This window comes from Anoplolepis gracilipes, chromosome 9 (assembly GCF_047496725.1).
Source record: "Anoplolepis gracilipes chromosome 9, ASM4749672v1, whole genome shotgun sequence".
Classification (NCBI taxonomy): Eukaryota; Metazoa; Arthropoda; class Insecta; order Hymenoptera; family Formicidae; genus Anoplolepis; species Anoplolepis gracilipes.
In genome coordinates, this window is record NC_132978.1 from 8,892,855 (window position 1) to 8,916,184 (window position 23,330).

General features: G+C 30.5%; 1 protein-coding gene across 5 annotated transcripts in view; it reads left to right on the plus strand.

Annotated features, from left to right (window-relative positions):
* LOC140669459 (inositol 1,4,5-trisphosphate receptor-like) overlaps nt 1–23,330 on the plus strand; it is a 39,241-nt gene that overhangs the window by 12,980 nt on the left and 2,931 nt on the right. The window contains exons 3-37 of one of the 5 annotated variants that reach the window (XM_072899321.1): nt 5,685–5,755; nt 5,946–6,061; nt 6,509–6,595; nt 8,112–8,606; nt 8,842–8,980; nt 9,155–9,366; nt 9,477–9,803; nt 9,878–10,024; nt 10,118–10,419; nt 10,483–10,585; nt 10,664–10,839; nt 10,907–11,062; nt 11,138–11,288; nt 11,392–11,539; nt 12,116–12,142; nt 12,674–13,019; nt 13,085–13,250; nt 13,330–13,546; nt 13,635–14,176; nt 14,255–14,370; nt 14,495–14,630; nt 14,726–14,983; nt 16,160–16,237; nt 17,121–17,241; nt 17,342–17,484; nt 18,113–18,300; nt 18,375–18,486; nt 18,956–19,063; nt 21,037–21,154; nt 21,235–21,467; nt 21,535–21,670; nt 21,832–22,112; nt 22,197–22,706; nt 22,816–22,965; nt 23,085–23,277. In XM_072899321.1, the coding sequence (XP_072755422.1) occupies nt 5,685–5,755; nt 5,946–6,061; nt 6,509–6,595; nt 8,112–8,606; nt 8,842–8,980; nt 9,155–9,366; nt 9,477–9,803; nt 9,878–10,024; nt 10,118–10,419; nt 10,483–10,585; nt 10,664–10,839; nt 10,907–11,062; nt 11,138–11,288; nt 11,392–11,539; nt 12,116–12,142; nt 12,674–13,019; nt 13,085–13,250; nt 13,330–13,546; nt 13,635–14,176; nt 14,255–14,370; nt 14,495–14,630; nt 14,726–14,983; nt 16,160–16,237; nt 17,121–17,241; nt 17,342–17,484; nt 18,113–18,300; nt 18,375–18,486; nt 18,956–19,063; nt 21,037–21,154; nt 21,235–21,467; nt 21,535–21,670; nt 21,832–22,112; nt 22,197–22,706; nt 22,816–22,965; nt 23,085–23,277 (6,809 nt within the window). The remainder of the gene's footprint in view (nt 1–5,684; nt 5,756–5,945; nt 6,062–6,508; nt 6,596–8,111; nt 8,607–8,841; nt 8,981–9,154; nt 9,367–9,476; nt 9,804–9,877; nt 10,025–10,117; nt 10,420–10,482; nt 10,586–10,663; nt 10,840–10,906; nt 11,063–11,137; nt 11,289–11,391; nt 11,540–12,115; nt 12,143–12,673; nt 13,020–13,084; nt 13,251–13,329; nt 13,547–13,634; nt 14,177–14,254; nt 14,371–14,494; nt 14,631–14,725; nt 14,984–16,159; nt 16,238–17,120; nt 17,242–17,341; nt 17,485–18,112; nt 18,301–18,374; nt 18,487–18,955; nt 19,064–21,036; nt 21,155–21,234; nt 21,468–21,534; nt 21,671–21,831; nt 22,113–22,196; nt 22,707–22,815; nt 22,966–23,084; nt 23,278–23,330) is intronic. The other 4 variants (XM_072899322.1, XM_072899323.1, XM_072899325.1 and 1 more) reach the window with 4 other exon arrangements.

Here is a 23,330-nt window from a genome sequence, read left to right on the forward strand (position 1 = left end):
TTCGCAGAAGCTTTTGAATTTACATTCTTTCAGCTCCTCAGCTATACAAACAGATAGTACTCGTATCTTATACGCTTAAAGTTTTATGAGGGTATTTCTATTGACTGTAGCTTTTCAAGTCCCCTTAAACGTTTTGATTTACCGCGATTAAGATTGCGTGGCGTATGCAAACATGTAACGAGACACGCGGTTGCGTGCCACCTTTCACTCCCTTAATTACCGCATTCCGTTGCAACATATGTACATGTATATACAAAATTGATCAGAGACGTGTGAGAGAGAGAGAGAAAGAGAAAATTTTGAAATCTGATTCGGTGCCTGCTAATGAAAAGCCTCTAATTTGTGACTCGATAAATGCGTCGACGCACGAAATCATTGATAATAATGATGTGAGTATATATCGGGGACCCCGTTGCTGTCCACGATATATACTTACTTACTTAACGACGTCGATGACGGGACTATTTCCAGAAGCACGATTATAACCGTGATGAGATTGTCCTTATTTTTTGACCGCAAAACAGGTCGGAATTTTGTTAAATTTCGCGTCCAAGGTACACAGGGTTGAAAACAATCTAAAGCTGTGCAGGATACACATATACACGATTTGATATTTTTATCAATTACATGAGTTAGCATTCGGCCATCGAGCGTATATAAATAATTTATAATTTGTACCAATGTTTCAATACGTGATCCATTCGTAAAATTCCTAATATTTGCGAATTGATGTGACTGTGATTATTTAGACGGAAAAATACTTGAAGTTTTATATTCCTACACGCGATGAATCTTAGATTTTTACAGATAGCAAATCGACTTCTTCTCTATAATATAACAATTATCAGTATAATCAGTGGATTATGCAAGATCAATTTGTAAAGGCGATGTTTGCGAGTTTACTTTTAAATTATTTTATGCACGTTAGAATCACGTTTCTTTTTACACATGATGCACTTTTTTACATTTTATAAATCATAGAAGCAAAACAGTATTAATTCCGAGAGATATTAGCCATGCAATACGACTGTCACGCCGGATGAATTTGTGACGATCATTAATTTGTATTGCCACTTCATTGTCTAAACCGGTTTGTTCTAGAACTCGTTATGCATCATTGTGCTTTTTAACGCATTTAAGTATCATAAATTAATAATCATACGTTATTGGTAATAATTTCGAAGATATTGTGTGCGTAATATGATTGTAACGCGATTCTGTGACATTTATTCGTATAATACTGGTATTTTCTTCGTAATATTATGTTGTTGCAACTAGTTGTTACACAAGTCAATATTTGCTAGTACATAGTATAATAATTTCTTAGTATTGCACAAAGAAACACGCATGATAGATTTATGAGAGTTTTGACATACACGCTATAATGCTTTCTAACTTCTAAGGATTATGTTGTTTTATGTACAACAATTAAAATTTATTCTCACGTGATCGGTATAATAATATTTCTGCTGTTGTCGTCTACACGGAAAGAGATCGCGTCCGCAAGATCAATTTGCAGTGCTCTCTTTCTCTCTCTCTCTCTCTCTCTCTCTCTCCCTCTCTCTCTCTCTCTTTCGCGAAATTGATCACGGGTGATTGCAGCTAACGTGATATGTAATTTGTTCCGTTGCATCGTCCTCATCACGACCGATTTCAACATTGTCGGTAGAACTTGATTCTCTCGATGCGACATCCCAATTCCGTGCGCGCTTGTCATTGCACAACAACCGATAACGCGGTAACTTACTGCAGATGAAAGGGCTGTAATTAATACCGCTCGTCCGAACAATGGACTGAATACCGGAACAGCGGAGCTGGGCGCGAAAATAATTATTACTAGCACAAACTTGTTTTCGAGTCGTAAATTCACTTTTAATTTTCGCTTTTAACATATATTTTTATTGATCACGCGACGTATATTTCGTCTGCTCCGTCTCTTTCTCTCGTACGAGTATTTTAACGTTACTATATGGACATTGATAAAAAAAGGGCTTTCACATATATTACTATGCATTATCATGCTACAAATATGGAAATGGTTTAATTGAAAGTTTTATATATTAGTTGGAATTTTTTTTTGTTTTGCTCCGATATATAATGACGATATTAAGACGTTTGTTATTAGTTTACATCGTTTTTTAATATTAATTTTTATATTAATTGATAAATGACTGATTATTGTAATTTATTCTATTTTCGAATTGTGCACACGAATGATTTAATCAGAAATTATTGATTAGGTATAATTAGATTAAGAAATAACGTTAAGTATACATATATATCATTATATATATTGGTAGAAATTCAAATCGCGTTTTAGGTAGAAAGGTTATTTATTTACTATATTATCGAATATTATACATTGAGATTGTTAAATAATAAACGGATTATGAATAATTCATCGCGAATAAATTTTTGTCTGCTTTAAATATCTCTGATATTTATTATATGAGAGAAGATCTTTTTTTTCTGCTGCGGTTGTAAAAAATAATTTGGATTGTGCCGCTTTAAATTTGCGGAAAATTTTCTATTCTTTCGTATTTATTAATTGCTTCGATAGATAAAAATATGAGAATGTCGCGGTGTGTATCGGCCGCCTAAAGAATTTATATTTTTATATTTGCAATTTCGCGCACGCTTGAGTTGCTCGCCTTCCGCTTCATTTCTGATACTCCAACAACAAACACAGCAACAACTATACGACAACGGTGATCCTCTTGTAATCCCAGCTGCGCACGATGCAGAGCAGCAACGGTGACACGATGTTGCTAGAAATAACAATATCGGATTTTCCTGTCCTATAGCTGTCATAGCGTCTTCCGATCTAAATAATATTGTGAGTTACATCGTTTTCGATGGTGTTTTATCTACTGAAATCAACTGTTTTCGATATTTTTCCGCTTTTTATCCTACGCTGAATATTATTCTTTCGTGTAAAGTAACTAGGACGTCTCTTGCTTAAACATTATCGTTTGTGTAGATGTTATTTGAATTACACTATGATATTTCAAGGCCAATGTGGTTATTTCCATACATGCAGCATATTAATATTCGTAATTTTCTGCAGGTGAAAATAGATTTTTTGAAGAAGATGACAAAAGTGGCAAAAAACTGTTGTTCAAACTTTTGTGTTACATGTAAATACAATAATAATGCATATACTTAATTTAAACTATAATCCATTTTTTTAAGTTTGTTTTAAAAGATCTATTAGCTAGAAAAATTAAATAAAATAAGAACACGCTAGTTTTTTGTTATCGTAGTTTAGTTTCTATTTTTTCTCGATTTCGAGAGATAATATATAATTTTACTCGCAAAACATTAAAAGGGGAGAGCACTAAATATCTCTTGCACTATTTGACTCATTACGTAAGGCGGAGCAAATTCTTGTTTTCTTCTTCGCGGCGGCTTCAGAAATGCAAAGTGTCGTTAATCACAGAGATGCAAAGCGCCGCCGTTAATCACGCCAACTACACGCGTATTTGCGGCCGCAGACACGCACAATCGTACATACGAGTTCTCCATCCGTGTTTGCACATCGGATGGAAATTCTTCGTTCGATGGCACAAATATTCTGGAAGTTTATCGTCCAATTGATCTATTGTTTTGACAGCCTTGCCACAAGAGGAATCGTGATGATAGGCATTCTATCATCGCGACATCCAATAAATACACGGAGCGTGAAAGAATCGATAAAACGTTGATTGTATATCGCTCCGATTAATTAGAGAAGCCTCGAAATATACATTCGCTTATAATTACTCCCATTGTAATGAACAAATTCAAGAAAATCGTGAAATATTTTTCGAAATTTTGCTGCAAGCGAGTTTTGATCTCTTTCTCTTTGTACGCGCAATATTAGATTTATTATTAATTCACTACATAAAGAGAGAGGCGCGCGTAAAAGCATGTAATACAATTTGTATTACATTGATGCTTTCCTAAAATAAGATTAATACTGAGGTATAAAATTATTTGCTGTTTTTAATAAAAAAAATTTACATAATAATATATACATATACACAAAAGTTAAAGTTTAAATGATATTTCTATTATATTTTTTAAAGTTTTAAATCTTTATATAAAAAATTATATCTGTTTATCTTATTAATATATAAAGAAGAGATTAAAAGTTTCTAATGCATCCTTGTATGTGAATTATAGATTTGGATAAGGTGTGAATGATTAAAAAATATTTTCCTTGTCTATAATATATATAGAGAACTTAGCTTTGCGAAGAGAAGCCTAATCGCAATCTTGTTAGCAAGTGAGGAGAGTGTATGTTCATATGTGCGTGAAGGTGGTTAACAAATAGTATTCTTAGTGGCAAATTGTGACATGGAAAATGTTATTTGACAATAACTTACAAAATTAATATGAATACGAGCAATGTAAATGATTAATCCAATAATCTAAACTGCGTGATAAGGTCTACAATTTACATTCTAGAAACACACGTTTGACAGATATGACCTACATATTACGCATAATAGTATTTAATTAATAAAATATTAATCAGCATATGTGATATTTAACTTGTGCGTTATCTTAATTATTAGCTTGTGTGTGAGCCCAGATAACTAAGCGACGATATCTCGATTTGCACTCGAGATTGAGCCGCGAACACGTGGTAACTATAAACTGTGCTGTAATTTCTTGCTAACGTCGATATGTAATAGTTTCGTGTAACAGCAAAATTTGAGGCAAGTTTAATTTGACAAGGTTTCTAATTATTCAGGCTTAGCTTTCTGCCGGTAAGACATAATTATATTAGGCAAGAGACATAGGATTATCTTTACGTGCTTCATTAATACGAAATAGCTGGATCAATAGCTTGCTTGGCGTCTACCGAGTTGTGCCTTTTGTCTACTACAAGATGAAGTCCACATCCTACTTTGACATTTGTATTGTAGTTTTTTTCTCTCTGTAAAATGTATCCAACGATATACAAAATCGTGATATATATATAATATGGCATTTAAAAAGTAGGATTAACACCGTGACGTGTATATATCTTTTTTATATCATATAACAAAATTGATAAGATTATGATATGTAAAAACAAAATTCAATGAAAAATATAGTAGCTGCTAATATATTTCATTTTGTGGGAGTGAGGTATGTTTCTAAGCAATTTTTGTGTTATAATGACTTGAATGAGATGAAAGATTTTCCTTTTTATGCAATGCTTTAAAGCTGCTAGGATAAGACAGGGATTTGCTTTAATATCGACTCACATTATGGGTCGTTTCTCTTCTCTTAGACCACATTTATTTAATGATGGTTCATCCGCAGCGTCGACATTGCATTGCGGTTGGAAAGCCGGAGGTGCGACTATTGTATCTATATCACTCCGAAACTTCGTGTATTATCAATGTTACGTGACACGTATAATGCGCTAGACGATATGATTAAACTAATCATTGCAAAAAGAAAATAAGAAAAAGTAAAGATAATATGCAACAAATAATCAAAGAACGTTTTATTTTTTTATAATATATATAGATGCATGTAATTAAATGTGATAATAATTACTTTGATTCAGAGAAACATGTATTTATAATATTGAATGAGTGACATTTATATACATTTCAGTTGTAAAATTTATATAATAATGTGTCATTCATTGTTTTAATATGTTACTTTCGCATATTTTTTAACTCGGTAATTTATATTATTTTCAGATTGGTCGACGACAGATGTGTAGTATGTCCCGAAGCTGGGGATTTATCAACTCCACCGAAGAAATTCAGAGGTAATTTATATCTTTTGTAATAATTTATGCTTCTTTTTGGCTCTTACTGTACAATAAATATATATGTCAATGAGTTTTCTAATAAGTTGTACATCGATATTTTTTTACTTTTTTCTTAAATTACTATTCTGAAAAAATGGACAATGTTAAGATAAATATAAATATAAAAATATCAAACATCGATTTTTAGATTGTCTCTTCAAAATATGTCCCATGAACCGGTATTCCGCTCAAAAACAATTCTGGAAAGCAGCGAAACAAAGTGCGAGTTCGGGTACAGACGCTGTACTACTTAAAAGACTTCATGTGAGTTGCAAGAATAATACATCGTTTAATTAATAATACATAATTTAATTTTCTTACTTTAGATTACACAAGGAAACATATTAATCTTACGTTCAATCAAAATTGTCAAACTTTAATATTAATATACATATTTGAAAAAAATAAATGCGTGATACATATGTGTTGTATATTAAATGTTTATAGGTAGAAAATATCAAGTCGGCTTTTCATGATTTTTATGTTACGAATTTGATTATTTAATTAAACTTCATTATTTATGAACTACTTTATTTTAGAAGCACTTTATTATTTCCGGCTAATGAGAGTGAAAGTGGGTGAATGAGAGAGAGAGAGAGAGAGAGATGTTTTAAAAAAATTAAAAAATGCAATATTTTACATATATTTTGATATGTTATACATGTATAAATTAGTTTATATAATTATATAATTAATTTATTTTGAGCTCAGCATGCGGCTGAAATTGAGAAGAAGCAAAATGAGACTGAAAACAAGAAACTATTGGGCACCGTGGTTTCTTACGGTAACGTCATACAGGTAAGAAACAAATAATCTTTCTTCTTTTAAAAAAATCCAAGTTCCAAGTGACATTATTTTACTGAAGTATATCTTGAATGTTACATGCTTGATCGCATATTCTTATAATATAAAAAGGGTAAATGAATAATAATAGATTTATCAATACTGCTAGGGGAGCAATTTTCCCTTTAACATCTTTTTTTCGCAAAGCGGTCATAAAAACTGTCTGGTACATCCATCCATATTGGCATAGTTATCTGCTTTGTATAGAGCACGCGATAAGTGTTTGCCAATTAACAAGTTTTCCTTCTGCGATATCGTTGGTGTGTCGAAATAGAAGCAAATGTTATAAGTGCCAAGTTTCTCACTATTTCATTTCCCTTTCCTAGTGTAACATTGTTGCAAGAAAAAAATTAAAAAGTTATAGCATTTTGTAATTTTTGAGAAATGAGATAAAAAAACGTCTCTCATACTGTATTTTACATATTTATATATATATTATAGATTATATTCTCTATAACGTGGCAAAGATAGTAGACGCCATTAGATTTTCAATTAATATCTGCTGTAATGTATGGATTTTATTGAATTATCGTGATGCATCTTTCATGTATTTTGTCGATGTAGGGTAAACTAAGATATGATGGCCATACGGACAAGATGGCCATAGGCTGTAATTTTTTCAATAATCGCTACATAATGCGCTTTTTTAGTCATTATTAAAAATAATCGAATATTTACAGTAGTTTATGTGCATACATTATTCTAAATAACGATATTGTGAATTTTGTATCATATTTTTACTTTTGACTACCTGCAAAGTTTTTCATTTATCCAGTAAAAACTGTTGTAACGTCGAATAAATTACAGTTAAGCTATCGTAATTGACGTTAGATATATTATATAGATATGTAAAGTGTTATATGATCTATATTTTTATTTTCATTTTTACTATTTTTTTTTATAAATATTATGGCTATCTTTCCGTCACTATATGGTCATCTTTTCCTTAAAAGTTGGGTAAGATGGCCAATGCTTATGTTGTACTATTTTGATAACATAAAATTTCTATTAAATATTTTCCTTTTAATTTCGATAATATTATGTAATTTAAGCTTCAGTGAAGATAATATGCTGAACATTATTAAAAAATAACAAAAATAAAAAGTATGTTTTAAAAAACTATGGCCATCTTATCCGAGTTTACCCTATAAACTTTTATTAAGTAATTATATCTATTTTCTACACACTTTAATTTATATATTATATATTTCATATCTGATTAGAATATTTACGGATGTTTAGCTTGCAGAATAATTATATTATATAATAAATGCAAATTATAATACAAATTTATTCGAAAGTTACATATATCGCGCATGTATACGACATAAATATATAAATAAATACTTAACGTAGAGAAATAATTAACCGACATTGTTAATGACAGGCGCGTGCACAAATTTACATTATACATACATACACATGCACACGTGTCATTTAGTCAAATATCATCGATTTTTTTTTTATATAGTTACTGCATCTCAAGTCCAACAAATTCCTGACGGTGAACAAAAGGCTACCGGCATTGCTGGAGAAGAACGCGATGAGGGTTTATTTGGACGCGAACGGAAACGAGGGCTCGTGGCTTTACATAATGCCATTTTACAAATTGCGAAGCGACGGCGACAGCGTCGTCGTCGGCGACAAAGTGATCATGGAACCGGTGAACGCGGGTCGTCAGGGCCTTCACGTAGCCGCTAATTACGAATTGAGCGACAATCCCGGCTGCAAGGAAGTCAACGTTGTGAACTTATCCACTTCCTGGAAGGTGACTCTCTTTATGGAACATCGAGAGAACCAGGAAGAGATCCTCAAGGGTGGCGATGTCGTGCGACTGTTTCATGCTGAGCAAGAAAAATTTTTAACGATGGACGAGTACAAAAAGAAGCAGCACGTGTTTTTACGGACAACGGGCAGAACCAGTGCTACTGCGGCTACCAGCAGCAAGGCTTTGTGGGAAGTCGAGGTGAGCTATCTAATTTTTTATATAATTAATAAAATTTATTTATACACATATATAACCTTATTTATAAACCTTATTTATATATAACATTATTATGCTTAAAATATTCCAAGTATTTACTAAAATATCTTTTAAAATTTCTTTATTCGAATTTTTATTATGTGTTATTCTTTTACATATTTTGGCACTTTTGACATTTTATATAAACAATTTTTTTCGTTTATTTATCGATAATTAGGTAGTACAACATGATCCGTGCAGAGGAGGCGCCGGGCACTGGAATTCACTTTTTAGATTTAAACATCTAGCGACTGGCCAGTATCTTGCTGCTGAAATTGATACGGATGAGCCACGGGAACCTGTGAAAGGGAAGCGCGGTATGATAAACAAATATTTCGAAATTAATATGCTAACAAAGATATACAGTTTTTAATACATTAAGTTGAAAAATAATTGATTATAATTGATTATGACTTATTTTTCTAAAAATGCACCTAGCGTTTATGACTAATAAAATAATGGCTATTATTTATATCAATGGTTTAATATAGATCCACCTGGACCAGTCTATAGATTAGTGTCGGTGCCACATAGTAACGAGATTAGTTCATTATTCGAACTAGATCCTACAACTTTAACCCGAGGAGATAGTCTAGTTCCGCAATCGTCCTTTGTTAGATTACATCACATATGCACAAATACTTGGGTCCATTCAACAAGCATACCAATCGATAAGGATGACGAGAAGCCTGTGATGTCGAAGGTATTATATTTTAATGATTATAATTTATATATCAGAAAAATTAAGAATTAATATTATGGATTCAGGAAATAAATTTATTTTATTCGGACATATTTAATTATTTCTTAAAGGTTGGTTGCGCGATCAGTAAAGAGGACAAAGAGGCCTTCGCTTTGAGATCTGTGTCGCCGGTCGAAGTGCGCGATTTAGATTTCGCAAACGACGCCTGCAAGGTATTGACGGCTATGAACAGCAAGCTGGAAAAGGGAACAATTTCGCATAACGAACGAAGAGCTGTCACTAGCTTGCTGCAGGACATTGTATACTTTATAGCTGGTTTAGAGAATGAACAGAACAAATCTGAGGCGTTGGAGTTAATCGTTACGAATGCTGTAAGGGACCGTCAGAAATTATTGCGTGAACAATACATCCTTGGACAGTTGTTCAAAATATTGCAGGTATTTTTGACGTGTTGATTGCACGTAGATATCTTTTGAAAGAAATATGTCTCAAAATTCAAACTTAATTATAGGCTCCGTTTTTGGAAACTGCAGAGGGTGAGGGACCGTTTCTTAGGATAGATGAGCTTAACGATCCGAGACACGCGCCATACAAGTATATGTTTCGTTTATGCTATCGAATACTTAGGCTTTCTCAGCAAGATTACAGAAAGAATCAGGTATCACGATATTATACGATATAATATAAATATTTTATATTGTATTTATAATTATTTTATTGAAATATTACATCGCGCCTTACATACATATAGGAATACATTGCTAAGCATTTTGCGTTTATGCAAAAACAAATCGGCTATGATATACTGGCAGAAGATACCATCACCGCGCTTTTGCACAATAATAGAAAATTGCTTGAAAAACATATAACAGCTGCTGAAATAGAAACGTTTGTGGGTCTTGTTAGAAAAAATATGCGCAACTGGGAATCGAGATTTCTGGATTATTTGTCGGATTTATGTATATCTAATAAAAAAGCAATAGCTGTAACACAAGAATTAATTTGCAAAAGTGTACTTAGTGAAAAGAACAAGGATATTCTAATAGAAACAAAGTAAGTAAATAATAAGTCGCTCAAACAATATCAATCTTTCTAATATATATTAATTTATTTTAGAATGGTGAAGGTAGAATTCGAAGATATTGACGAGAAGCAAGAAAATGCCGAACCAAAAATTATAGAAGAATTTGAAGTTGTATTGGCATGGAATAACAGGAATGTTTGTATACTTAATAATAGTTTATCGAAATATAATATGTATTACATAAATTAATGTAATGTTTAATCAATTAATCAGCAGAAATCAACTTTGAGTGAGCTGTCTAGAGGAGCAAAAATGGGAAATATTCAAGATGCTGCAATATTAGATTATTACAGACATCAATTAAATCTCTTTAGTAATATGTGTTTGAATAGGCAATATCTAGCACTAAATAATCTGTCACCACATTTGGACATTGATCTTATACTTAAGTAAGTATTATACGCTTATCCTTAACGTTAAGAGCTATTTATAAATTGCATTACTCATTTCTTATAGGTGTATGGAAGATGAAACAGTGCCGTACGAATTACGTGCATCATTCTGTCGACTTATGCTACATCTTCACGTAGACAGAGATCCGCAAGAACAAGTAACTCCTGTAAAATATGCTCGTCTTTGGTCTGAAATTCCTAAAAAAATGAGTATAAACGAGTATGTAAACAACAAAAAATGCATTAAATAGAATGAATATATAATAGAAAATTGTTTATTTTTTGGCAATTTCAGTTATGACACGAATAAAATGCCGGATCACAATAAAGAGGCTGTTCGTACTAGATTTAGTTCAACAATCACGTTTGTTGAAGATTATCTGTGTAATGTTGTTGCGAAAATGTGGTCTTTTGGAGATCAAGAACAGAATAAGCTCACATTTGAGGTATGCAATCTTTTTTTCATTTTGTGTATGTTTTTCTGTTTATCTCTAGATATATAGAATAAATTATATATTCATTCATATTATTCTTATATATTGCTTGCAGGTTGTTAAATTAGCGCGTGATCTAATTTACTTTGGATTCTACAGTTTTAACGATTTATTAAGTTTAACAAAGACATTGCTCAGTATTTTGGATTGTGTATCGGAGAATGAATCTACTGATGGAAAAATACCTACGGGTGATATTGATTGTAAGTTTAATTATTTTATTAATTTTCACTTTATTATGAGACATATACATATATCTACAAACTATCTTTTCTATCTCTTTCTGATAAAGTTTCAATGAACCCCGTAAGAGCAATATTTTGTAGTGGAGTCATTTCAATTCATCTATATGTATATACATCTATATACATTTCGCGCGCATGGTAGTAGTCTATAATCGCAATAAAGTGATTTACCTCTTTCTTACATTATTATAATGTATTGATGTATTATTGATAATTTTCCCTTCTTATTTTCAAACATTTTTTATATGAGCAACTTTATATTTTAATTTCAAGCATTACTCTCGGAAACTTGTATATAATGTTCTTTTTTATGACGCTGTAATATATTGATATTATATATATATATATATATATATATATATATATATATATATATATATATATATATATATATATGATCCATGCTTTAGAAAAACCCATTTGAAAATAAAATAGCCTTTTTATGCAATTATGTTAAATTATTTATAACATGTAGAGTGAGAGATAAATATGTTTGAAACTAATAAATTTACTCTTGTAAATATTTCATCACAGCTGATACAGTGGATCCTGAGGAGGCAGGTAATATCCTATTAGAAAACTTGTTAAAAGCTAATTAAACTGAGTGATATGTGGAATGGATTTTAAGAAGATATAGCATGCAATCTTAAGCACACTGTATGATGTAGGTCTATAAAGCTTTTAGTTGCCTAAACATTCTTTAATTATAACTTCTTCTTAAAAACAATTATTTTAAGAAATGTGAACATAAAAATTCCAAAGTTTAACATATAATATATAATATCTTTAATTATTGAATGTTTATAAGTATTGTTTTACCAATTTTGAAGTGCATTTTTTGTTTTCTTCTATAGTATGAATAACAAAATAAATAAATAAGACATAAACAGAGAATCATGCTATTTTATATATTATACAAAAGTTTATACAAAATGGTACCTTTTAACACAAATTATATTTGCTTGCTGTGCACTGTAATTTAACTATGTGATATATTCGTACATACATAATATCATATATGTACTAAGCTATTTATTATTTATTTATGGACTTAATACAAATTTTTTTATTTGTTATGGTATGTTCAAATAGCTGAAGGAGGTATTCTTAGATGCATCGGCGACATGGGCGCTGTCATGACAAATTTAACATTAGGCCCAGCTGGTCAAGTGCTGGCCAGTTCTTCTCCAAGACCAAAGCCACTAATGAAGAAGGAATATCCTTTGGTGATGGACACGAAGCTTAAGATAATTGAGATTTTGCAATTTATTCTGGATGTTCGATTGGATTATAGAATCTCTTGTCTCTTGAGCATATTTAAACAAGAATTTGATGAGACGGCATCGACAGCTGAGAAGACTGGAGATGTGATTTTGGGACAGAAGACTATTGATTTAGAAGCAATTGGCACACATGCGGAAGGAATATTTGGGAGCAGGTAATATATTTTTGAAAATATGATATATGAGAGAGAACTATTTTAGAGAAATTGTACTCTTTTAGCGAAGAATGTGCAGCACTAGACTTAGATGGTCAAGGAGGCAGAACATTTTTACGTGTTCTGTTGCATCTAGCGATGCACGATTATCCTCCGTTAGTTTCCGGAGCTTTACATTTATTGTTTAGGCACTTTAGCCAAAGACAAGAAGTTTTACAAGCATTTAAACAGGTGGGATTCTTTTCCAGTATCTTAAAACATATATAGTCCAGAGAAAGATTTTACTAATATTAATGCTTGCGATTAACAGGTGCAGCTCTTGGTTTCGGATAGCGATGTAGAATCTTACAAACAAATAAAGGCGGACTTGGATGTTTTACGTCAGTCTGTCGAGAAATCTGAGCTTTGGGTCTATAAATCCAAGGCAACGGAGGAACACGGAAATAAGAAAAAGAAAAGTAAAGAAGAGGAGGATGAAGGCATAACTCCTCGTAAACCACCTCTATTATCTCTATCGGAAAAACAAGGTTTTTATATATTACACATATGTCAATTATCGTTTTATATGAATGCTTTTTAAGCGCAATAAAGAATAATTAATTATTTCTTTTAAAGGCTCTGCTATTGATTTGGATATCGGTCCACCGTTACACCCTGATCAAGCCGAGGAATACAAAAAGATTCAGCAGATTTTAATAAGAATGAATAAACTGTGTATTCAAACTCTGCCGGGCGGTCAAGTGAAGGCACGCAAACATGAACAAAGACTTCTACGCAATGTCGGGGTACACACTGTCGTTTTGGATCTTTTGCAAGTTCCATTCGATACCAAGGAAGATATTAGAATGAATGAATTAATGCGTTTGGCGCATGATTTCTTGCAAAACTTTTGCTTGTCGAATCAACAAAATCAGGTTCTTTTGCACAAACAGTTGGATTTGTTCTTGAATCCTGGCATAAGGGAAGCACAAACAGTATGCAGCATTTTCCAAGATAATTCTATTCTCTGCAATGAAGTCAGTGGAAAGGTCATACAGCATTTTGTACATTGCATAGAAACGCATGGAAAACATGTGCAATATTTGAAATTTTTGCAAACTATAGTAAAAGCTGAGAATCAGTTCATCCGAAAATGTCAAGAGATGGTGATGCAAGAAGTAAGATATACTATGTACATTATATATATATATAATTTTTGTGGAATAGTGTTTTATGTATTTTTATTTTTATTTTAGTTAGTTCAAGCTGGAGAAGATGTCTTAATCTTTTACAATGATAGAGCCTCCTTTAATCATTTTGTGGAAATGATGCGATCTGAAAGACATCGTATGGATGAGAGTAGTCCACTTCAGTAAGTTACTTCGACATGTTTCTAACATGAGATGTGTATATCGTATGACATTATCTTCTATTGATTATTTGAATATCTGACAAAAATTTCTCAGGTTAAATACATAGAAGCTATCATATTTTAGGTATCATGTAGAATTAGTAAAACTTTTAGCTTGCTGCACAATGGGCAAAAATGTCAATACTGAAATTAAATGTCACAGTCTCTTACCTCTAGACGACATCGTTGGTGTGGTGTCACATCCAGATTGTATACCAGAGGTGAATTTTCTATTGAATTTCAAATATATCTATCTTTCATTAAAATAATGAATACAGAATATTACATTGATATATTTTGTAACATTTATAATTAGGTGAAGGAGGCGTATATCAATTTTCTCAATCACTGTTATATTGACACGGAAGTCGAGATGAAGGAAATTTATACCTCAAATCATATGTGGTCCTTGTTTGAAAAATCTTTTATAGTTGATATGGGTTTAATTGCTACGTCTACTCACGATCGACAACATGCGGATATAGCCTTAGAGAATTACGTGACGAGTTGTCTAATGAACATTATAGCCACATTTTTCAGCAGCCCATTTTCCGATCAAAGCACCACCGTGCAGGTAATATTTTTATTTGTTGCACTATGAGAAAAGAAATATTATATATCCATAATGTATATATACACAGACACATATTTGTTTCCTCTTTCTAATTAATTAATCTACATGTTACATATTTTGCGGGTATATTAATTTTTTTCAGCGAATATATATATTATTTTTGATGGAATAATATTTAATGTAAGATGTTATTTAACACGAAAATAATTACAAATTTATTTCTATTAAGACATTTGGGATTCATGCTTTTTTAACTATTTAGAATTAATGTTGATTAATGAGGTTTATGTGGTGTCGTTTCCGCACTTAAAATTTCTCGGTGGAAATTTTCTTGCACAAAATTTATTTATAAAAATGGATTAATTTAATCTTGATTATTTTAATGACAACACAATCTTTTATAGATGAAGAACATGTATGTAAGAGACATCTGCTTGCAGTTGATATATTCTGTCAATGTTATACATATTTAAAGAGTACTTCCAATTTTTGTTATAATTATTAAGATATAAGAATATAAACAATCTTTATTTATTTTAAATTTTATTGTAGTTTTTATTATATAAAACTCACCAAAATTAATGTTAGACAAAGACAAAATTGAAGGTCTATTTAAGATATTATATAATATAATAAAAGCTTACTTCTACATGTGTGAATAATATAAGGATTAAATCAACATAAAGCATTAGATAGAATGTAAAATAAAATGCTTTAGATGCTTACAAAGATATTTATATAATTTTTATGTTTTTTTAAAGAGATGTTAAAGATGTTACAAAATAACTATAAGATAGCAAATATATACATTCTAATTATAATATATAAAATACAATTAACATTAATTTATTTAATAATCTTTTGCTTTGCATGTAAACACATTAAATTAAGCTCACTTATTAACTAAGTACACGTCACACACATACATATATATAGGAAAGAAGAGAGAGAGAGAGAGAGAGAGAGAAACAGAGAATAGGCCAGATAGTATAATTGATATCAATTATTGGTAATCGTATATTGTGTATGATGTGTGCTTGGTCATTGCTGATTGCATCAGAGGCATGTTCTGTGTTTTTGGCATGCAACACCTGGTCTTCTTTGATTCAACAACATTGATTTATTGGGTCTATGGGTGCTATCGGTCTATATGGTGGTGGGTTGGTTTACTAATAGAAACATCTGCACGAGGCTAGACTGTATTGGAACATCAAGGAGTGCGATCGGAATACAGATAATAATCTTTCAGACTATGTGAGTATCGAATGCTAGGTTCTTCTTTTAAGGGGACGAGCGCGGTTACAAGATCTTATAACAAAAATATATATAATACTACTAAAAATTTTTTTTCTTTTTTTTAATCGAGAAAGTGACTTATACACTTCTCTACATGATAAGAATTTATTTTCAAGAAAAGAAAGAATATATGAATATTAAATTATTCACAAATTATATATTTATAATGTTGGCTATTATAGAATGCTTTAGCAGCACAAGTGACTGATGTTGTAAATACAAACTGCATTTTCTTCTTTATATGTATCACATATGTCTTTGCATATAATTAACACATTCATTGTCATTGTTGAATGCAACCATTTATGTAAACTACTTTTTCAGTGTTACAATTATTATATACCCACGTTATTCTTAAAATATTTTTATCTCGTTCTATCTATGTGTTTTCTAAATTCTTCTAACTCTTATAAAGGAAAGTTTGATATATATATATATAGCATGTATATATAATATCTTTCTATTAAAACTGTTTGTCAGTGAGTGTGTTACACTTTATGCAAAACGACGTTTTTAATGTAAGAATATAATATAATAGTAACTGTTAAATGTAAATAAGAAATAACAATTAAGAAAATAGAATATATAAAGATGACAATTTAAATTAGCTGAAAATAATTATAACAAAATATGACAATTTAAATTTAAAATAACATTGTCGTTTTATAAGACAATTTAAAATTATATGTTTTGATACTATCGCATTTCTGTATAATTTAAATATAATTTAATGTATTTAAGAAAAAGCTTTTATAGTAATAATCCAATATAGTTTTTTTATTTTGCTATTATAATATGAACAACTTTACTAAATTTTGACATTTACTTTTTCATGGAACAGACAAGGCAACCTATATTTGTTCAGTTGCTTCATGCAGCTTTTAAAGTATCACAATGCCCATGGTTAAACGCTGGACAAAGATTTAACGTTGAGAATTGTATACGAACGCTGTCGGATGTAGGTGAGTAGTATATCTTTTTAACTTGTATTAAATAATATTTTTCTTTCAGAATGATATTTATTTTTATTTGAATAATATAAAATTGTCTTTTTTAATTCAGCTAAAGGAAGAGGCATTGCTATACCAACTGATCTGGAAAGTCAAGTAGCTTCTATGTTCAATAAAGCAGCTATGCTTAGCAGACAGACCAATAAATGGCTACAAGCTGCTAAACAACCAAAGATCGAGCGCAGTCAGAGCCAGGTAATTTGTAATTTAGTGATCATTATGGAATAGATTATGAAATATATCGTCCACGTTTCGTGAAAGAGCGATTGTGTAATAAATTTACTTAAATGCATAGAGTGACTTACCTTGTATGGAAGGCTCTGACAATGAGGTAAAAGTCACTCATGGAAGCATAGCATTTATTAGTTTAGAAATATTATCTGTAGTGTGCGATTGCTAATATTAGTATACTATTATATACAAATTTACACATTAGCTTCATATGTTTTACAGAACATATTAATTATTAATTACTATTTCATAGTTGCATACACATATACCAAATGTATAATTACAATATATATAATATTTAAATAATATTATAAAATAAAATAATTTATTTGATATTTAATCAGTAATTATAAGTAGAAAAGCAAATTTTATATTTTAATATGTAATATACATATATACTATTGAATATTATATATGTCATGAGATTTATAGATATTTATTTTTATGTATTGTAAGACGGTGTTTAAATTTTTTAATCGTAAATTAATTTATTCCGTAGTCTAGATTGTATGAAAATTCTGCATATGCAAAACAATTTAATTATTTAAAAAAAGTGATCTAATTAATTAATACTACATATATTTTTGTTTAGATTATGCGTTTAGATCGAAGCATTATCGAAGGTCTACAAGACATAGTATGTCTATTAGAAGAACAATTGAAGCCATTAGTACAGTCCGAATTATCCTTATTAGTGGATATTCTCTATCGACCTGAATTACTGTTTCCTGCAGCAACTGATGCCAGAAAGAGATGCGAAAATGGTGGCTTTATCAAAAGGTAAAATTTTTAATTATAATAGTAATGTAGCATATTATAATATATAAATGTATTTATGCATTCTTGCTTTGCAGATTAATTAAGCATACTGAAAAGCTGTTAGAAGAAACGGAAGAGAAATTATGCGTCAAAGTCTTAAGGACGCTTCGAGAAATGATGGCTATCGATCCTGAGTACGGAGAAAAGGTGAGCGTCACATAATGGTGTCTTGCATGTAGTTATATGAATCATTTATCATATTAAGGAAGTAACACATTGCGAAAAAAGGCATTCAGCTCTTTATGATAGATAAATTAAGGCAATTGCCTAAATAATACAAGAATATTTCGAGATATAAAAGCATTATTATATTTCGGGGAGGTGATTCGAGTACGTATAAAGTTAAAAAATTATCTACTTTGTGCTAACAATAAGTAATATTTGGTGTGAACTTACGACGTGTCTTCTCATAATGAAGTTGAATGCCTAAGCTCACAAGCACATTAGACGATTAAATACGCGATTAAATATTTATTTGGCTTGTCATATAATTACGAGAGAATAATGTAAAGTTAATAAGATTTCTCAATATATGCCACGCAAAGTCTTAGCGGCGGGTGAGTAGATCTGGTAGAATAGATCTGTAGGTAAAGATGTTTTCATGCTGCGAACGAAGAACGAAGGTATCTCGGAAAAGACGGAGTCTGAAACGGGCGAGTCACAAGTTGGAACAGGTTCCAATGATCAGTCTGAGAATGATCGACAAATGACTCAGCAAGAGCCGGTAAAAATTAAAGTACATAGAAAAAAAGTGGGCACAACGTATATGAAACGAAATTATTTTATGCTGAAAATATTATGCTGAAAAAAAAGATTGATGATATCGCGTGATGTAATTTAGGACGCGCGGACAAAGAATAGTTCTAACACCACTACGACATATTACATGCATTTTTAAAAATAAAGTAAAATACATCCAGGGTAACTCACCAGAAAAAAAGAAGAATCTAATTTATTCATTTCAAACACTTTTCTCTGATCTGCAAATCATAACAAATCTCATAATTTACTTTTCACCTTAGAACTAACAAAATGATAAACATATGTTACTAATTGTAATTGATTAATTGTGTGACTAAGTTGTTGACTAAGTGATTGTTTATTAAATGTTATATATACACACATCGAGTCGTAAATGGTGTGGTAAAATTCCGTAAAGTAGAGAAATAATGTACGTTGTGTAGATCTTTTCATGCATGTCGCTTAATTTATGCACGTTTATTTATCTCCGTTTCTTATGATATATATCCATTTCTTACTATCATTTTTCATCTCGTTTATTTAATATTTTGCATTAAATATAAGATATCTTTATATATATATATATATATATATATATATATATATATATATACAAATATATATATACAAATATATATATACAAATATATATATACAAATATATATATACAAATATATATATACAAATATATATATACAAATATATATATATACAAATATATATATACAAATATATATATATATATATATATATAATACACAAAATCTGTGTATAAAAATTATCTGATCTTATATGTAAAGTAATTTTGATTCACGGTACAAAAAATGAATAATTAACAGAAAAACGTATCAACAATAGAATGATTATAATACAGCGTCTGTTTTTAAAGATTCGCTATATATATATTATTTTATCAAATTGATCGTGTATCGAAAACTTTTACCGATCTACATCTTTAAAAATATTATTTTTATTTTGTTTAATAAAATTTAACGTTTGTTTAACAATATATGTATATAATATCTCTTAATATTATAAAAGAATGGAAAAGTATAAATAAAAACCTTTTATACATAGAAATAGATTTAAATGTATATATAAATTATATAGTAAGATGTACCAATACAATTTTAACGGCTTAACGATTACACATATAATGATATATATAATTATTCTTACTTATATATATATCTTATACATTTTATTTTTAATTATCCTAGATCGGAATCATATATAAATGTGATATTTTATGTGAATATTGTTTTTCCTTAGTTTCTCCTTAGTTTCTCCTTAGTCTCTCTAATAATATGAGTATTAGATAATTTATATTCAATTGATATATATATTGAATATTTTAAATAGAAGTATATCTCATTAATATATCAAAATATATCCTATGTATTATACATATAATATGTGTCCTGCTATTATTCTCCTTTTCGTGTTTTACCTGAGAACACCTTTATATATGAATCTAATCTCTTACACCTATATAAATGTTTTACATATATACAAATTATTATTTTACATAAATTTAATTTTTATTGAATTCTCCGATTTTTATTAATTGTTAATGTATAAATATATGAATGTTGTTTGCAATACACATTAACTTCATATTTATCTTCTTTCATATGTTGCACTTTAATTATTATATATTTTGTTTCTATATAAATTTTGAATAATATAATGAGAGCTCCTACACGCATCCTAAATTGCACAAGTATTTTTTATATTATTAAGCACATAAAGCACTTTGTAAATATAATTCGATTTAAATTTATACATATTTTATATTTATGATAGAATATGTTTGTGAATATATAAAAAGAATATCTGTAACATGTACTAGGCCTTTCTTTTACTTTATTAATGTTGTGCACTATGTATTGGTACATCAAACTGATTTCGAACATGTAATAGAATACTGACATAAAGTATTCTTTTTTCCGCAGGGAGACGTATTGAGAAATAATCTTCTGACTCGTTACTTCGGCAAAGGCTTTATACAGAAACCGGAAAACGTTGATATTGGAGTATCTCGTAGTGCAACTATCACCCATGGTCCAGGAGGTAAATGTTTTAAGATATTTTCAATAGATTTTATTATTTTTTGAATATCTTGTAAAAGAAAATTGGACTGGTATTTACAGCGAAGATATTAAGCCGAGCTGGTAGAACATTACACGAAGTGCAAACTCATCTCGATCGCGAAGGAGCCTCAGATTTAGTGGTAGAATTGGTGATTAAAAGTGTACATTCTCCCAGCATATTTGTAGAAGCTGTGGAATTGGGTATCGCATTACTAGAGGGTGGAAATCCTATTATACAAAAGAGTATGTTTAATAAACTAATGGGAGGCGATTTGAGCCAATCATTTTTCAAGGTAATTTCTCTATATATTGTCTATACAATATATACAGTGATACTTTACGATATTATTTTTTGCATAGGTGTTTTATGATAAAATGAAAGATGCTCAGCAAGAGATTAAATCCACCGTGACGGTAAATACATCTGATATGGCAGCTAAAGCACAAGATAAAGAGGGTAAAGAAATAGACAAGTTGTCGCGAAAACGTGGATCAGGTATAAGATAAAATAAATTATTGTTATTATACTAAGCTATTATACTAAGTTATTATACTTATGTTCCGTTGATATTTCATGTATGCATTAACTTAAGTATATATATATATATATGAGTTAAATATACGTAATAGATTTATTAGATAAACGTTTATATATAGGGAAGCCCAATGGAATGGTAATAACTGACGAACTCCATGAGGAATTAAATCAGGTTGCAGTGTCAAATGCACAGGCGTACGCGAACATGCAGAACGGTCTTGCGCCTGGCGAAGACGCGGCGAATAATGCGTTAGAGGATATAAGTGAAAAATTGGATAAGAATAAAAACGGCAATGCGGCTGATGTTGACGAGAATCAATTGAGCCCTAAAGTTTTAGTGATGCAACCGATTCTGCGTTTCTTGCAGTTACTTTGCGAGAATCACAACAGAGAATTACAGGTGCTATCTTCTGTCCAGAATATGTATTTTTATTTTTACCATGACATTCTAATATTAATAAATTTCCATCTTTCTCACATATAGAATTTCCTACGGAATCAAAATAATAAAACAAATTTCAATCTAGTATCTGAAACGCTCATGTTTTTGGATTGCATCTGTGGCTCTACTACCGGTGGATTGGGTCTCCTTGGCCTGTACATCAATGAATACAATGTAGCGCTGATTAATCAAACTTTGGAAACGTTGACGGAATATTGCCAAGGACCGTGCCACGATAATCAAAATTGCATCGCCATACATGAGTCCAACGGTTTAGATATTATAACGGCATTGATTTTGAACGATATCAATCCCCTGGAAAAGACTAGAATGGATCTGGTATTAGAATTAAAAAATAATGCCAGTAAATTATTGTTGGCGATTATGGAGAGCAGAGGCGATAGCGAAAACGCTGAAAGAATCATGTACAATATGAATCCAAAACAACTAGTGGATGTGGCGTGCAAGGCTTTCCATCAGGAATCATTGGATGACGTTAGTGACGTCGATGACTCCTCAACAACCGGAGAGGAGGGAGTGTCGCCCAAAGAGGTAAGGAAATATTAGGAATATAAACTAACACAAAAATTTTCTTGATTTTTTATGATTATTTTACTAAACTTAATTTATCTATTTTTACTTTTACGTACATTTTTTTCAGGTTGGACATAATATTTACATATTGTGTCACCAATTAGCGCAACACAATAAGGAATTGGCAGCTATGTTAAAACCATCAGAGCAAAACAATGCGGATCCAAAAATTAATAAAGCATTACAGTATTATGCTTCTCATACAGCTCAAATAGAGGTGCTATAGTTTTTGCGTATAAATATAAACATAATTCAGTTTTTAAAACGAACGAGAGAGAAAGTGAGAGGGCTATTATATAATATATACTTTAGCAATAAAATATTTTCACGTTTCAGATTGTGAGACATGACAGAACACTCGAACAAATTGTGTTTCCGATTCCGGAGATCTGCGAACTTATAACTGTCGATACAAAAATAAGAGTACTGAACACTACGGAACGAGATGACCAAGGATCGAAAGTTTCCGATTTCTTCGAGAGAACAGAAGACATGTTTAATGAGATGAAATGGCAAAAAAAGCTTAGAGGCATGTTTATTAATTAAATAAATTTAAATGATTAATTAAATAAATTAAAAAGA